The sequence below is a fragment of the Petaurus breviceps genome, unplaced genomic scaffold (assembly GCF_028583685.1).
Source record: "Petaurus breviceps papuanus isolate PSGF00001 unplaced genomic scaffold, PetGlider_PUasm1.0 101, whole genome shotgun sequence".
Taxonomy (NCBI): domain Eukaryota; kingdom Metazoa; phylum Chordata; class Mammalia; order Diprotodontia; family Petauridae; genus Petaurus; species Petaurus breviceps.
This window is the reverse complement of record NW_027185575.1, coordinates 3,815,185-3,833,442: the sequence shown is the minus strand read 5'-3', so window position 1 is coordinate 3,833,442 and position 18,258 is coordinate 3,815,185. Positions and strand designations below refer to the sequence as shown.

The window sequence follows — 18,258 nt, the reverse complement described above, 5'->3', positions numbered from 1 at the left end:
ATCCAGGCTAGAAACTTTCATTGACCTTGCCTTGGCTCCCAGTATTCTCCAAGTCACCTAGTCAATAAAAGATAGAGATGGGAGGGGGAAAGGATACACACAAACCACAGTGGACTGACAGCAGAGATGCCACAATCTAAAACAATGGAAACATGCATTTCAGTCCCTGGAGAGTTTTATTGATCTTGACTCATTTTCTGAATAAAGGAAGATGTGCTAAGGAAATGACAAAGGGGAAATAAATAAACACAAAAAAATGGGTCAATCTATTCCCCTATGGCTTCAGTCACTGTCCCTGTTACTTTCCAAATCAAAACACTGTTTTCTGGTTCCCATTCTTCTACAAGTGTTTTCTTCCCTGTTAGAATGAAAGCCCCTTGAGGCCAGGCACTGCCTTCACATTTATATTTGTATCCCTACTAATCAGTACGGTACTTGGCACATATAAAGTACTTAACAAATGCACATAAAGACTGGGCTCAAACAGAGTGTGTTTATTAAGTCCTTCCTTTATGGTACACACATTGGAAATATGGCTGGCAATAACCAAATCTTATCCATCCTTCCAGAAATAGCCTGAATTTTATTTCATTAAGGCTTTATTGACCTCATTCATTCATTTGTTCATTCTTTTCATCCATTGTGATCACAAAAATCACAACAGATCTCTTGAAAGATGCTGCCAAATTATGACACTGAGAATTCAAGCCCATGTTGAGCCTTGGAAACTAATCAACTTAGAATCAATGAACAAGGCATAACTTCTTATTTCCTTTGAAATTTGAAATGAATTTAGTTTCTAAAACTTGGCAGTGGGCTATGGATTTCATAAGAGGGGCTCATACACAAGCAAGTAGATTACAGCTTTATTCTATGCTTCCATCTCAGTGATTCCTGGCTGTTTCCAATAAATTTAAGAGAATGGGGTGGGTAGGTGGTGTCATAGTGGGGAATGCTGAGCCTGGAGTCAGGAAGAGTCATCTTTGTAAGCCCAAATCTGACATCAGACAGGATCTGCTTGTGTGATCCTGGGCAAGTCACTTAACCCTATTGGTCTCAGTTTCCTCAGCTGTAAGATGGGTTGGAAAAGAAATAGCTAACTACTCCAGTATCTTTGCCAAGAAAACCCGGGGTCACAAAGGAGTCCAAATCTAGTCCTTTCACATGCTAACCCTTTAAATATTGGAAAACAGCTATTGCGTTATTTAAATCTTCTCATTGTAAATCTCCCTCGTTCCTTCCACTGACTCTCACATAGCATGAATTTGAGGTCCTTCATCATCCTGGTTCTTTCTTCTCAATGCTCTTCTGTTTATCAATGTCCACCTTAAAATATAGTTTCTCAAACTTAATAAGATACCACAGATGTGGTCTGATGAGAAACCCTTTTGTGTGCTGTCTTCCTCACTTAGATTGTAAACTCCCTGACGACAGGGAATGACTTTCTTCTTCTTTTTTTTTTTTTTGTATTTGTATTTGTATCCCCAGAATTTAGCAAAATGCCTAGCACATACTGTTGTTGTTATTAAGTTGTTTCATTCACGTCTGATACTTTGTGACTCCATTTGGGGTTTTCTTGGCAAAGGTACTATTGTTTGCTGTTTCCTTCTCTAGCTCATTTTTCAGATGAAGAAATGGAGGTGAGAGGAGTTAAGTGACCTGCCTAGGATAACACAGCTAGTGTTTGAGGTCACATATGAACTCAGGTCTTCCTGACTCCAGTTCCAGTGATCTATCTACCATGCCACCTAGCTGCTTGTCTGGTACATAGCAGGCATTTAATAAATACATATTGACTTCCAGAAGGACTATCTTCCAGGTTAGGTGTCTCTTTTAATGCAGGCAAATGTGGCATTTACTTTCTTGAGTACTGTTGACTCTGATTGAACATGCGGTCCACTAAAACTTTTTTTCAGATAAACTACTGCCTAGTCATGCCATCCCTGTTTTATACTTATGAAATTGATTTCTTGGAACCAGAATTATGATTAGACACTTAGAAAATAGTTTATAATTTAAAATTGAATATGAAAAGTATCTAAAGGACTTTAGAGATATACTAAGAAACTATATCTAAGTTGCTCAGTGCATCGGAAGGGCTTTTCCCCAGGTTCATAAGACACAAGAGACATTCAAATGATAGATCTTGAAGGGATCTCAGATGTCATTCAATCAAACCACCTTATTTTACAGATAGGGAAACTGAGGCTTAGAAAGTGGTGTCACAATGTAAGTAAGGAACAGAGCTGTGATTTGAAACCAGGTCACTCTGAATCCAATTTTTTTTTTAAACCAATCGGGGTTAAGTAACTTGCTCAAGATTACACGGCCAGTTATTTCTGGGTGTGGTGCTGAGTATCTGAGCCCGGATTTGATCCAGATCATCCTGACACTGGAGCCTGTGCTCTTACTCACTGAGCCACCTGGCCGCCCCTGAATCCAAATCTTATGTTCTTTCCACAGCATATCACACTACTTACAATGCATGCTAGAATGTTTTGATTTGATAGGATTTTTTTTTCATGGTTCTTCTTTTATAAAGACAATTTTTAATCCCTGTCAATAGAGATCACACCTGGATTCTCTTGAGCCCTTCTGTCTTCTCCTTTCTTTATGATACATGATACTGTTCAAATGCCCTTTGCCTTGGTAACTAAACAAGGACTTAAGTCATCTATCACACAATGTAGATTGACAATGCAATTAAATATGGACCTCTCCAGGTACTACCAGAAACTCTTGGGTAACAAAACCCATTCACTCTCCAACACCTGGTGCTCTGAGTTGAGCAGACACTGCAGGAGAAAAACGAAGAAAAAAACCAAGTGATTGAGGTGGGTGATGATGGAGCCACGCATCCTTCCCTGCATCTTCTCCATGCAATATTTATTTTCAGAGATGAAAGTAGGAAAATTAACCTTGGAAGATCTTCTGAAGCATGCATTTTTGCTGTGTTGTTGTTGTTTGGAGGTATTATACAGTTCTGAGTCATGGAACAATATAGTTTCTGAAATATTAAAAATGAATTGCTCAGAAGGAAAAAGGAGAGGAGCATGTTGGGTAAAAGCAAATTGTGAAACATATTAATAAAAAAATGCGAAGAGCAAACAGTGTAAAGGATGGTCATCCAAGAAATGTACCAATAGAAAGCAGTGGTTAGGTGTCACAGTGGATTTAGAGTGTCAGTCTCAGAGCCAGGAGGGCTGGAGTTCAAATCTTGCTTTCGATACTTGGTAGGTGTGAGATGCTGGGTAAGTCATTTAACTTCTGTCAATCTTGGTTTCTTCATCTCTAAATGAGGGGGCTGGATTCTGTGGCCTCTACAAAGTCTTCCAGCTTGAAATGTATGATACTATGATGATGGGATGGTCAATAGGAGAGATTAAAGGCTAATGAGCAGACAGTTGGTGCATTCCACTGGTACCCCCATGATGTCAATAGAAATCAAGGAAGACAGATCAATGTCCATTGACAGTTTGTTATTGAGGGATGTTGCAATGGACACCCAATCATGGGGGACAAAAAATGGATATCTTTGTCTCTCCTGAGTAATTCAAGTTTGTGGGCCATTTTCTAAACATCCATGAGGGTTAGTCATGGTTCAGTAGTACAATAAGAGAGTAAGGGGAAAAAAAGGAAATGATGGCTTTGCGCATTGACTATTTCAAAGGGAAAGTGTCATTTGAAAATCTCCTGCAGCTATAGGTTTATGTCTTAATACAATTTAGGATATTTCATCCTGTTCATTTCCTTTGATGGGACTAGGAAGCTGATAGAGGAGTGGGGAATGAGAGCTACCAATGTGTAATTCATTTCTGACACTTTGGGCGTGGCTAACTTCAGTAGTGCTTGGTAGGATCTTCTGAATAAGAGAGAATATTTTCCCATTGGGGTAAATTTCCCATCTAGGAATACTCCATTTTGTTTCATTTTAAATATTAATTTTTTTTTTGCAGGGGAGAGGGTAGTTCATTGCTACCAACAGATTGCTTCCTTTTAACTCCTTAATGAATTTAACCCAATTGCTTAGAGAAATCCAACTACCCACTTTACTGACTCCAGTCTGACACCATGAGGCTCATATTCTGGATTTCCTACTTTGGGCTCTGGGAGTTATTCAATGTCGCTTATTCTAATTTAGAATCCATTACTTCACTCTCAAGAAATTTGCTTTAGTTGGTAAATCTTATTTTCAAGATAGAAGAAATAGCCTTGGACCAGAAGCCAGGAGATCTGGTCTCTCTTATCCTTACGGTGCCCCTAACTCATTGTTCATCATGGTCAAAACACTCCATCTCCTTGACCATCAGTATCTTCATTTACAAAATGAGGAGGTTGGCCTACCCCAAAGATAGGGAACTTTTTTCTTAATAATAGATTCATTCAGATAGTCCCTATCAAGTAAGTATGAAATGTTCAGTGTGATCAATCACACTATTTTTGTTTAGAAGATTTTATTCGATCATTCATTCATTTAAGATACACGCATTGAATATTAACTGTGTGCTGAACACTGGCCCGGGTATCAGGTATAGTGTGTGTGCGTGTGTGTGTTGTATAGTACATGGTCCTTGCCTTTAAGGAACTTAACAGTGTGGTAGGAAGAAAAAGAAAAGCATACAGATAAGTATAATCCAGAAGGCTGTCTGATGTTACTTGAACATAATAAAGCCTAGATGATGAACATTGGGCATGACTGTTACTACCGAGGAGACGGACAGAGCTCTATCCTGAGGGTTCTCCTCTCTCTCTCTTTTCTCTATCTTGGCGACCACTCGTGATGACTTAAGTTCTCAGCTATCTGCAGGTCTATCTACCCAGCAACTATTGCTTTCCCAAGTTCCAGTTCCCGACATCGACAGTTGCCTAATAAATATTTTGACTTTGAACTGAAAGTACCAGGGGCATTTCAAATTCAAGATGCCTATAGTAAAACTCATTGTCTTTCCTCCACACCCGCCCTCTTCTGAACTTCCCCTGTTTCTGTCAAGGATGCCACCATCCTTCTAGTTATCCAAATTGTCAGTCTCCCAATGGGTCACTCTCCTTCACCTTGCGCATGCCAAGCTGTCATTTGTACCCCCAACATCTCTCATATCATCCCTTTCTCTTTGTTCACATGACCCCCATCCTAGAACAGACCCTCATCACCTCTTGTCCAGACTATCATGACAGTTTCCTAGTCTGTCTGCCTCGAGTCTTTCCCCTTTCCAAACCATCCTCCCCATAGGTCATTTTTAAAGAACAGATCTGATTGACCTCCTCCACTCCCAACCAAAAAAAAAAAATATAACTCAGCACACTTTAGTGCCTTCCTATTGTCTTTAGGATCAAATGGAAATAGCTTTGTTTCGAAATTAAAATCCTTCACAATTTGTCTCCAACCTACCCTCACATTATACATTATACATTACTCCCTGAGAGTAATTTAGAAAGGTCACCAGTAAGCTTAGCAGATGTCTGAACCTGGATTTGAACTTATGAAGGTGAGGCCTGGTGCTTTGTCCACTGTGCCACCTAGCTGCCCAAAAGTCAGGAAGACCCAAGTTCAAATCTTAATTCAGACAATTTTACAAGCTGTGTGACCCTGGATAAGTCAAAACTTATATATGCCTCAGTTTCCTTACTGTAAAGTGGAGATAATAATTGCTGTAGTTCATCTTTTGTTCTCAAAGAAGACCAATGACATCAGGAGGGTGATGGCTTGACTTGCAAATGAACTGAATTTAAGTGAGGCAGAGGCAGCCTCACTCTCTTTCCCAGTGTCATCAGAGTCCAGTGGCAAGTTGAAGTGACTGGTGATGGTCTGTTGAGGATAATAATAGTACCTGCCTCTCCAAGTTTTGGCATGAGGATCAAATGAGATATTTGTAAAGCACATAGCACAATGCCTCACATATAGTAGCCACTTAATAAATGCTTATCCCCTTCTTTATTTCCTTCAAAACTCAACTCATATATTGTATTTCTTACATGATTTCTTACTGATCTCAGCTTCTCATGCTCTCCCCTCCATTTTATATATATATTTTGTAAATAGTTATATGTGTACATCTTGTGTTTCCCATTAAAATGTAAGCTCCTTGAAGGCAGGGGCTGTTTTATTTTTGTTTTTTAATCCTAGTCTACCACACAGTGCCTAGCATGTAGTTGGCATTTGAACTTTCTTGTTTAATACCCTGCATAGGAAGATCCCTCAGATACCTTCCATGTCTAATGATCTGGGATATTCTATGAAGTAGTTGAGAAAGTTAGTCTTTGTGACCACAGACAGGATGGTTAGGTTTCTTAAATATATGTATGTATGTATGTATGAATGTATGTAGGTAGGTAGGTAGGTAGATATTCGGTCACCTCCTATTCCTGTCTTTTGGTGAGTCCCTCCTGACCTTAGGACTGTGGTTTTTGACTGACTGAGGGGGTTGCTCCCAATTTCCAAGAGCTAAATACCCAGACTTTGAATGATAGTCTCCTCTCCAATACTTGTCAATGTAGCTAAGCTATTTCTTTCAGCTTTCACTCTGCCATGCCTTCCCATCACTTCTGTCTCTTTCACACACGATCCTTTATTTCTGTTAGCAGAGTGGTTTCTTACCCCTGTCAGTCTAGGCCATAATTAGGCTTACTCCTTTATAGTGTTGACCATTTCTTTCTTGGAGGAAAAAAAAGAAAAGAAAACAAAAGAAAAAAAGTTCAGATGTGAAAAAGAAAAATCAAGTTGTCAATAATCTTTAGCAATGTTATTTCAAGTTAGGTTCCATGAGTATCAAGTGGGATTCTTTGAAAAGAAAGTGTAGCCAAACTACTGCCTTAGATTCTAAACTTCTCAAAGGATTTTTATATATTTTTTGTCATCACAGCATTCCTTTCAGGCAGGTATCAGTTATCACCATTCCCTCACCTTTCTTGATATCATTTTTTTTTCACTATCACAGAATGAAAGCATTAGAAGGACTCATCTTCTACACCCTCATTTTACTTATGGGGAAACTGAGGCCCAGAAAGGATACTCAATTGCTTTTGGGCCCCTGCCTTATTTTTAATTCATTTCCTTTTATATAGGCTATCCTCTATGCCTGGAATGCTCTCTCTCCTGCCTTTTGGAATCATTAGCTTCCTTATCAGCCCAGGTAACACCTCCTACATGTGACCTTTCCTGAAATCATTTTGTATTTTTTTGCTATTTCTATGTATATGATGAAGCAATATAGTACAATGGGAAAAATACTGACCCCAGAGTGATAGGACCTGGATTCTAATTCTACCTCTGATGTGTACCACCTGTGTGACTTTGGAACACATAATTTAATTTCCTTCCTCAGTTTCCCCATCTGTAAAATGAGGATATTGGATGAGAAGGCTTTTGAGATCCCTTCTAGGGTCACAATTCCAGGGATGAACACAATAAACACTCAAGAAATGCTTACTGAATTGAACTGGGTCTGTAAAAGGAGAAGTATTTTAGAGGCTGTTACATACAAGAAGGAGCAGAGATGTTCTAGGTTTAGAAACACTGGTAAGAGGATAGATAGAAGTTTCATAGAATGTTACTGAGGAAGTATATTTATGTGAAGGAATCTGGGAATCTTAGGAAGGAAATAAGATGGAGACCATTTAAATAAAGGTCATTAGAGGTTGATAGAGAAGTGATTGCTTCATTGTCAAATACTGTAGACCACCTGGACAGAAAGAGACAATGAAGCCTGTCACAGAGTGATCATGAGGAGTGGTCAGGGACTTAAATTATACAGGCATTTATCTTTCTCAAGCAGAGCAGCTCAAGGGAGAAATTCTATAATGGTTCTGATTCTCACTAAAAGGGAGGAACAAATTTCTGGTGTGAAGTGAGCTGTCTCCCCCAGAATTTTATATCGGAGAAGTGGAATAAGTTACAGGCATTGTCTAACACATCCCCTAGATTATAGGAAGGCAGATTTCAGAGGAAGGACATTTTGGTTCCCACTGGGTAAAATTCTTCAGGGGAAATCAGGCCAGGAGAGATGGAAGAGGACCAGAAATGAACAGAAATGGCCAACGGGGAGTGGATGGTCAAGATAAGTTGAGATATGGTAAAAGGATACCTGGTTGGCTATGAAGAATTCAAGATGAATTACATTCTCAGAGTATGAAAGCACTAACCGATATGATTGCTGAGCTGATTAGTGACTATATGAAAGACCATGGAAAATGAGAGAGTCTGGAGAAGGGCAGATATACTGATCCCCACTGTCCTCTCCCCACCCCAAAAAAGAGAGGGAAGAGAAAAAAAATTTCAAATTATAGGTCAATGAGATTGAGTCTGATTCCTGGGAAATTTGAGAGGTCATTCAAGGGAAGGCTGGCCAACATCTAGAAAGGGAAGTAGTGATTATAAAAAGTCAACAGGGTTTCATTGAGAATAGATCATGCTACACTAATTCTACTGCCTTTCTTGACAGGGTTTCTCAACTGGTAGAGAAGGCAAGAATAGCTATAGTTACCTAGATTTTGTTAGGCTTTTCCAAAAGTATCTATTCTGGTGGAAAAGATGAAGAAGAGTGGCTTAAAGAATAGAATTTGTAGTTTTTCAGTCATTAGTCACGTCTAACTCTTCTTAACTTCATGGGCCATACTGTCCATGGGGTTTTCTTGGCAAAGCTACGAGAGACTTGCCATTTCTTTCTCTAGCTCATTTTACAGATGGATAAACTGAGGCAAACAGGGCTAAGTGATTATTCCAGGGTCATACAGCTAGTAAGTGTCTGAGACCAGATTTGAACTCAGGTCTTCCTGATTCCAGACTCAGCACTCTATCCACCAAGCCACCTAGATGCCATCTAGATAATAGAACTATGACACAGAAACGTCACTGGGTGTTCAGTTTTGGATACTATAGTTTAAGAAGGACATTGATAAACTTAAGAGGATCTCAAGGAGGACAACCATGCTGGTAAAGGGCCACGAGTTCACAGAAAAGAAGGACCGGTAGGAAGGAATTAGGCAGGTTTAGCCTGGAGAAGGGACTCAGGTGTGTGTATATGTGTTTGTGTGTCTACATGTGTATACATTTTGAGCATTGTGTATATGTTCATGCGTATATGTGTGTGTGCATGTTTAGAGTGGGGAATGGCAGCTTTCTTAAAGTATTTGAAGGGTTGTCATGTAGAGGAGGGATTATACTTGTTCTATTTGATCCCAGAGGACAAAATCAGAATCAATCTAAGTTGCAGAGGCAAGTTTATACTTGGGGTTAAAGAAAAGGACCAGAAAAGTACTACTGCTGAGAGCTGCCCCCAAATGGAAGTGCCCTGCCTTGGGAGATCATTGCTTCCTCCTCCTTGAAGATCTCCCAAGGGAAGTGGGATGGCTGCCTTCCGGTTATGCTGTAGAGGGGTGCCTTTTGTGTATGAGTTCAGAGGAAGTCTATGATTCTATGAGTCTTCTCTGGGTGGGAATTACAAAGGAAAAAACATAGGCTTGATGTAAACAAAACAAACAAAACTGTTAACAATGAGTTCTATGCCAGTTAACAATGGGTGCTAGGCAAAGGTGGAAGGGGCTGCCTCAGGAGACAATGGGCTCCCCTTCACTGGTGGTGTTGGAGCAGAGGCTAGATGACCTTGTTGTCAAGGGGATTTTTGTTCAGTTGGACCAGGACAAACAAGCATTTATTAAGCACCTACTGTATATCATTCATTGCACTAGGTACTTAGTTACTCCCACCATCTGCCTCCTCTACTTGTATTAATTATCCTGCTGAACAGAGCTGGAGAATATTATATAACTGAGCCAACTGGGGCCACTACAAACTCATTATCTGATCTCATATAGGCCCTTACAACAGTAAGTAATCGTTTTATTCTTCCCCATCACCTCCTCCCTAATCAAATCTTTATCCCACTCCCCATCAAAAGTGGTTTCCAACCTTTCAAGCATCCCACACCATCCTTACTCCTGCCTCTCATCTAAGGATCTTGCCTTAGTAATTACTGAGAAAATAGGGGGCATCTGCTGTGCCCATCCTCTTCCCCTTTTGCCTTCTTCAAACTCCTTGGCATAATCCCTCAAGTAAGAGAGTACATAGAGAAAATAAAAGACAGTCAAGAATGGAGCTTTGGGGAACACCCACCTTTGGGATGATCTAACTACTTCTTACCCCACTGTTTTTTCTTCTCTAATATATTTTTCTATTTGCACTTGCTTGATGGGCATCATCCCAATATAGAATCAAAACATTGGGCTCCCACCAATTTGAAATAATATAAGAATCTCTACATTGTCCGGAGATTCTTTCCAGTTCTAAATCCAGGATGCCATGTTCCAAAATTTGATTTTCATGGGATGATTTGAACTTTTGATTTTGTGTTGAAAAATCTCCAATGGTTTTTGAATTTACACTATGCTAGAAGAAATTTTTTTTTACAAATATTCTAAATATTTTGCAAATATTGTAAAATACATTCAAATCACATTTTATTTATAAATTATCTTAACAGAGTGAATGATAAGCCTGTGTGTGAACAATTACTATATAAATGTGAATTTCAACAATGCAGCTTGGATTCCTTTTGCTCTTCAATGCAGATTGCCACTGAGCATGAGACATGAGACCTTTTAGCTCAAAACATTGAATTATCCTCTCTTAATTCTGAGAAGGTGTGCACTGCTTGACTTAACTCATCTTGATTCTTTATTATCGGTCTGAGGGGTGATGTTTTCGATTGTCTACTACGGGCACAGAGGAAGGAGAACAGGAGATAGCTAAACAGGCAGGCAGGACAAGGAAGGCAAGCAGCTTTAAAGCTTTTTTATTTTCAAGACCTGAGTTCAAATTCTGAGTCTGTCTTTTACTACCTGAGTGATCTTGGCCAATTAATTTAACCTCCCACAGACTAAATTCCTTCATCTATAAAATGAGGAGCTTGGACTACATTGTCCGGAGATTCTTTCCAGTTCTAAATCCAGGATGCCATGTTCCAAAATTTGATTTTCATGGGATGATTTGAACTTTTGATTTTGTGTTGAAAAATCTCCAAATGTAAGACACAATCTCATTTAAATATATAATAGCCCCTAAACCCCAATAAATTCTATAGCCTCATGGAAATGATTTCAAATGTCATCATATGACATTAAGTTTATTTATATGGATAATTAAGTTAATCATCCTAAGGTACATGAATACTTATATACTGCACATAAATTGTATACTATATTATTATTCATGAATGTGTTCTCAGGTGTCAAGTTCCACTTTTGCTAAAAAATTTTCAGTGCCTTTGGGATAAAATAGGAATTTCTCAGTCCGGTATTTAAAGCTCTTTATAAGCAAGTTGTAATTGATCTTTTGAAATACAGTTCACATTGTTTCTTTTTCCATAGTCTCTTTTCCACTATCAATATTCTAGTCAATAGCTCTTTCCCAAATTTGACATAGCATCTTCTCCCTCTGTGCCTGCCTTTACTAGAATGCCCTCCTTCTTCTCCAGGTTCAGCCCAGGTGCCATGAAGTGCGAAGCCTTCCTTGGTACTCCAGCTTATAATTCTCACACCCTCCTCAAATACCCTTCTATTTATTTCTCTGCTTATCATCCCAGTAGAATATCAGCCCTTTGAGGGGAGGGATTATTATGTTTTGCCTTTGTATTCCTCCTGAACCCAACACAGTATCTGGCATGTAGCAGACATCTAATAACATTTGTTAATTTTTTAAATTGAACTGATAGTAACTATATGTTCAGTTGTGTTTTACTCCTTGGGACCCCATGTTTTTTGGTGAGATAATCAGGGTTAAGTGACTTGCCCAGGGTCACACAGCTAGTAAGTGTTAAATGTCCTCCCAATTCCAGGGCTGGTGACCTATCTACTAGGCAACCTAGTTGCCCCCAATTTTTTTTTCTGGAGGAGGTTTCTTGGCAAAGATACTGCAGTGGTTTGCCATTTTTATAGATAAGAAAACTGAGGCAAACAGGGTTAAGTGACTTGCCCAGGGTCACACAGCTAGCAAGTGTCTGAGGTCACATTTGAATTCAAGTCTTCCTGACTCGAGGCCCAGCTCTCCGTGCACTAAGGTGCCACTTAGCAACCCAGCAACTAGATAGGCAATGATAATAAATAGAATAACTCTGACCTCAAAGAACTTATGATCTGAAGACGGCAAGGATAACTCATGAGTGTAGATAGGGAGTGAGTGGGGCCACATAAAGAAACAGCATACTGTGCGTGGATGGAGCATCGTACTTGGAGTCAAGAAATTTTGGGCTCAAATCTACCACAGACACTTGCTAGTTGGACGATTTTAGATAAGTCACTTTATATCTGGGCTTTAATTTTCTCATTTATAGAATGAGAAGGGTGGAATGGATGGTCTCTATGATCCTTCCCAGGTATAAGTATGTGATAATGGATTGTTGTTGTTTAGTCATTTTCCATCATGTCCAATTCTTCATGACCCCATTTGAGGTTTTCTTGGCAGAGACAGTGGAGCAGTTCATCATTTTCTTCTCCAGCTCATTTTGCAGATGGGGAAACTGAGGCAAACAGGGTAAAGTGACTTGCCCAGGGTCACACAGATAGTACATGTCTGAGGCCAGGCTGGAACTCCAGATTCTAAGTCCAGTGTTCTATCCACTGAGCCACCTAGCTGCCCATAATGGATATTAGACTGTGTATCTGACTCCCTATATACATGCATCTCTAGACACATTTTTACAATGGTGTGAGCAACATTCTGTCTAAAGGAAGAGCTTCACATGGGAAAATTCTTCAAAATGTGGCTGAGATAATGACAGAATTTGACATTTCCACTGGACACCAGGTTAAGCTTGTTTGTATACTCACATCTATGCTACTCTGTGTATAATGAGCTCCCACATCATCAACTCTGAGAGTATTGTTTAAATTCAGGAAACAAGGTGACTGGATTTGTCGCATCAAGCATTAAACATTTTAAAAAATCTTTATTTGTCTATTATTATCCAATGAGCAAAGTTAGTTCTCTATAGCTCATGTCCAAGTGGATTCACTGTGGCTGCTGCCAAGGGTTATAGAGGGGGAGGAAAGGAGAAACACTGAAAAACTTTCCTAAAAGAACAGAAGTTGACCATGAAGGCAGCTAAGTATCATGGTAGAGAGAGTGCTGGAGTTGGAGATGTGAAGACCTCAGTTCAAATCTAGCCTCAGACACTTCCTAGCTGTACAGTCCTCAGCAAGTCACTTAATCCTGTTTGCCTCAGTTTCCTCATCTGTAAAATGACCTGGAGAAGGAAATAGCAAACTATTTCAGTATTTTTGCCAAGAAAACCCCAAATGGGGTCATGGAGTGCCAGACACCACTGAAAAATGACTGAACAATAACATTATTATTAATAATAATTTTCATAGAATCTTAGGACTAAAAGAAGCTTTGAAGATCATATAATCCAACCTATACCTGCACAAGAATTCACTTTCTCAAAGACATCAACTACAGCCATGTAAAATTCTAGAATTCTTCCCAAATAATATTAAAATGTAACTGGAAAATGTTTAACGAAATTAACAAAAATATAATTCAACATAGATAATGTTAATATGTGGTTTTCTAAGTTAATGTATGGCCTATAGAGATTCATTTTTATTTGAATTTGACACCATTGCACTGGACAATGTCCTGGACAAATGGTCATCCAGTCTTTTCTTGAAGACTTCCAATGAGAGGGGACTTCCCCTCTATACCATTTTGATGGAAAAATATCTTGGGATCTTTGAGGGCTGCAAACTCAATATGATTCAATATGAGTCAACAGTGTTATGTTATGGTATCTGCAAAAGTGAATGTGATCTTGGACTTCATTGAGAGAGGTTCAATTTCCAGGAAGAAGAAGGTAATAATAGCTTCTCTGTACTCTGGGAGCTAAGCGGCACCATAGTGCACAGAGCGCTGGGCTTGAAGTTGGGAAGACTCATCTTTCTGATTTCCAGCCTAGCCTCAGATACTTACTAGCTGTGTCACCCTGGGCAAGTCACTTTGCCCTGTTTACTTCAATTTCCTCACTTGTAAAATGAACTGGAGAAGGAAATGGCAAACTACTCCAGTATCTTTGCCAAGAAAACCCTAAATGGGGTTGCAAAGAGTCTGACACTACTGAAATTACTGAACAACAATTCTGTCCTGGTTAAAGCAGATTCCAAGTCCTTTTTTCTGGACAGTTCTGGGCATCAGGGTTAAGGAAGAGAATTGAGGATTGTCAAAAGCCTGGAATTCTGTGTATATAGGGTCAGTTAAAGGAATGGGGCATGTTTGGAGAGTGAAGACTGAGAGGGGCCCTTACTGTATTCCTTAGAATATTTTAGTGGTTGTCTTGTTAGAGAGGGATCACATTAGCTTTCTTTGGCCCCAAGAGGTAGAACAATCAATCAATAAACATTGGTTAAACACCTACTATGTGCCAGGCTCTCTGCTAAGCTAAGGGGATATAAAAAGAGGAAAAGACAGACCTTTACAATCTAAACAAGAACCAGTATGTGGAAGCAGCAAAGAAGCACATTGAGGCTTATTGTGTGAAGAAAACAAACAAACAAGCTTCTTAACAATTGAAGCTAACCCTAGGAGAAATGGGCTACCTTCATGTCTAGGCTAGGTGATTACTTGTGGGAACTCTATAGTGAGGATTCTTTTTTTTTTTTGAGTATGGGTTGGACTTGATGGATGCTGAGGTCTCTTCCAACCAAAATTCTGCAATTCTGTCATTCAAAAAGTCACCACATCCCAATAAGTTTCCTGTCACTAGGACGAGACATGAATGAGGGCATTTTTGCAGGAGTGGGAATGAAGTTGCATTGGGACGGTCATACTCTTACCCAGTCCCCACTAAGCCACTAGGATGGCCTTTCACAGTGGCTGGTGGGTGGTTGAGCATGATACAATACAACAAGCATAAATTAAGCACCTATGGTCTAAGAAAGCATCATGCTAATATTGTGAGATGATCAACTCACTCTGAATGAATTAGCTTTTCTCAGCAGTACAATGATTCAAGACAACTCTGAAGGACTTATGATGAAAAATGCTATCCATCCCCAAAGAAAGAACTGATGATGCTTGAATAAGATTGAAGCATACTTTTAAACTTTATTTTTCTTGGGTTTTTTATATTGGTGTGTGCTTTCTTTTACAGTGTGACTATTATGGAAATATGTTTTGCATGACTACACATGTATAACCTATATCAAATTACTTGTCTTCTCAATGAGGGTGGTGGGGTGGGTGGGATAGAATTTGGAACTCAATTTTAAAAACGAATGTTGAAAATTGTTTTTACGTGCAACTAGGGAAAAATAAAATACTATATGAAAAAAGAAAATGAGAAGAAAACACTGTTGTAGTACCGGGAGTGGAGATAGAAGATTTGACTATGATATTATCGCAGACCACAAGGAATTTACAGTTTAACAGGTGGCAAAGATATTAATAGTTATAATAATAATAAATAACAACAATAATAAGAGGTAACACTTAGAATTTTGAAATATCATTCACATGTATCTCCTTTAATGCATAATATTACATGGTAAGTGCATGAGAGATATAAAATAGAATACAATGGGGGAAGGGGTAATAGCCAGTGGATTCATATGGAGACACAATCCTTGACTTGAATCCCATGCTATGTGGATGAGCTAACAGATCTGAGACAAGAATACTTGAAGAAGGTCACATGGGAGGTCAAACAATTATGTCACCTACTGATAAATGCAGCAACTTCTGGAATGGAATAAGGTGGGTCATTTGGGCAGGATGTATCCAAAAGGAACACAAATTACACTGAGGCAGGACAGGGAGAAGGGAGTGGCAAAATAAGGGGGGAGTTGACAACAATGAAATCCATTTGAATAAAGGACTTACCATGGCCAGGGGAACAATTCCCACGAGGTCTTTCTGGCTGATGAAAATTTCAGAGACGGCGATGTCTGTGGTACCCTTGCGGGGATATTCTACTTGCCAGGTGATAGGCTGGGTCCCTGAGAGGCTGCTGAAACTGGCGATTTCAAAGTTCATCTGTACAACCTCACTAAATAAACTACTGCTCCTGAAATTAAAATGGAAAAAAATGGAATCTGATTGATTGTCCACAAAGCAATAGGTCCCCCTTCCCTCTCCATGTGCTAAGGAAACAAGTCTGATTGATATAAGAACCCAAGCATAGCCAACCCAAGCCCACCCACCCTAGTAGGCTCTTATTTTTAATCTGAGGCTTTTTCATGCAATCTCACAGAAGCAGAAAGTCACAGTGGGGATCAAGTCAGAGGGGCTCTAACCTCAGATTTGTTAAGACACCAGGTATTTTTTCCCTTTTTCTCTCATTTGAAAATGCACGCAAAATGGCAAAATTAAAATAGAAGTTAAAAGAAAATGATAGATTAAAGAAGTAAACAGGCCAACCTCTTTTATTTGTTTGTTATTACACACATTTTTAAAAAGGAATTGTAAGTAATGAGGTTTTATAAATGCATATTTTGTGTAGTAAAGCCTTTATTTTATTGAAGGTTACTAAATTTAGAATGCACTTACAAAAGGAAAAGAAAAGAAAATGGGGTTAGTATCACAGCAAGTTGTTATTAATTGGTTAATGATAATAATAACTAATAAGTATTACCTGGTTTGAAAGAATTATTATTTCTTGGTTATAATAATAACTAGCAAGTATTAACTGACTAGTGATAATAATACAGATAGTTGCCATTTATATAACATTATAAGGTTTGCAATGCGCTTTACAAATATCTCATTCAATCCTCACCACCCCTTGGGGAGTTAAGCACTATTGTTTTCTACATTTTACAGATGAGGAAACCGAGGGGGAAAGGTTAGGTGACTTTCCCAGGGTCAGGCAAGAGGTAAAAGCTATAAAGACAGGTCTCATATGCACCAAAATATTTATGCAAGCCTACCTTTCTGAAGTAGCAAAGAAAAGAGGGAAAAATAGATCTCATCGATTGGGGAAAGGTTAAATGTGTTACCAATGATTTTTGTTCAATGATTTCTTAATTGCTCATTTTAATGGCCTTTTCTCAGGCTTCATCCTTTTTGGATCTCTCAGTAGAGTTTGAACTTAATCACACTCAGTTCTCTCTCTCTCTCTCTCTCTCTCTCTCTCTCTCTCTCTCTCTCTCTCTCTTTCTCTCTCTCTCTCTCTCTCTTTCTCTCTCTCTGGGGTTCATTACTCTGTGTTTACTCAGTTAGTAAAATTCTTTCTAAACCTTAGAATACTGTATAAATATGTATTATAGTTGTTGTTAATATTGTTATTATTAGTTTCCCCCCTTCTACCTTCTCAGTTTCTTTGGCTGGATTTCTAGCCATATCATGTTCAATAAGTGTCAATGTCCCCCTGTTCTACACACTCTTTTCTCTCTACACGCTCTGTTAGGTGATCTCATCAGCTCCCACATGTCTAATTATCATCTCCACGCAGATGATTTCCAGATTTCAATATCCATTAGTAGTCTCCCTCTTGATCCCATAATACCTTGCATCTTTGCAAAGGTAGGAGAATATGGGTATGGAGAAGGGTACCAAATGGCAAACCTGGTTGATGTACTGGTTAGCACTGATAAATTGTTTTTTCTCCTCTTTCTCTTTTATTCTTTGTTATAAGGGATACTTTCTGATTGGGGAGGAGGGAGAGATATAGTGAGAAAGGAAGGTAATAGAAAGATTAAATATCACTAACATTATTTTCAGAATGATTAAGTTCATCAGGTCAACACACATTTGTTAAGTCCTAGGTATGGAGTTTCCCTCTGATGCCTTTAAATCTATAGCATAGAATTAAATGTAGGTCTTTTTAATCTTAATTTTTTATTGAGAATTTTTGTTTTATATCACTTTAATTGTCCAAATATGCCCTTTCTCCTCCCACATCTGGGGAATCATGACCAGTGGTAAATATTTAGTAAATGGCTTTCCTAAAAAGTCCATAGGCATACTTTTCAGTTTAATCTGAATTATTAATATTTTCTCTGTAATTTTCTTAAATCTAGACAATCAAGAAAGTAATAAATCAAGCCTCATTGCCAGTTTAATTGGTCCTTGAGAGTCGGGTTGATTTGGTTCCAAAGCCTGGAAGTAATTTCTTGTAACAAAGAATAAAAAAAGAGAGTAGAGAAATAGTTTGGCAAAAGCAACCCACATTTATACACCAAGCCCAAAAGTTTATGCAGCACTCCATACCCAGAATCCCCCACCTTTGAAAAGAATGAAGGGAGGTGCAAATTCTCTTCTCTACTTGGAGGTCT

At 38.8% G+C, this 18,258-nt stretch overlaps 1 protein-coding gene across 1 annotated transcript in view; it reads right to left on the bottom strand.

Annotated features, from left to right (window-relative positions):
• The window catches only part of LOC138157907 (transmembrane protein 132C-like), a 612,402-nt gene that overhangs the window by 140,424 nt on the left and 453,720 nt on the right, over positions 1-18,258 (bottom strand). Inside the window, exon 4 of the mRNA XM_069083711.1 lies at positions 15,866-16,049. Within this exon, the coding sequence (XP_068939812.1) occupies positions 15,866-16,049 (184 nt within the window). The remainder of the gene's footprint in view (positions 1-15,865; positions 16,050-18,258) is intronic.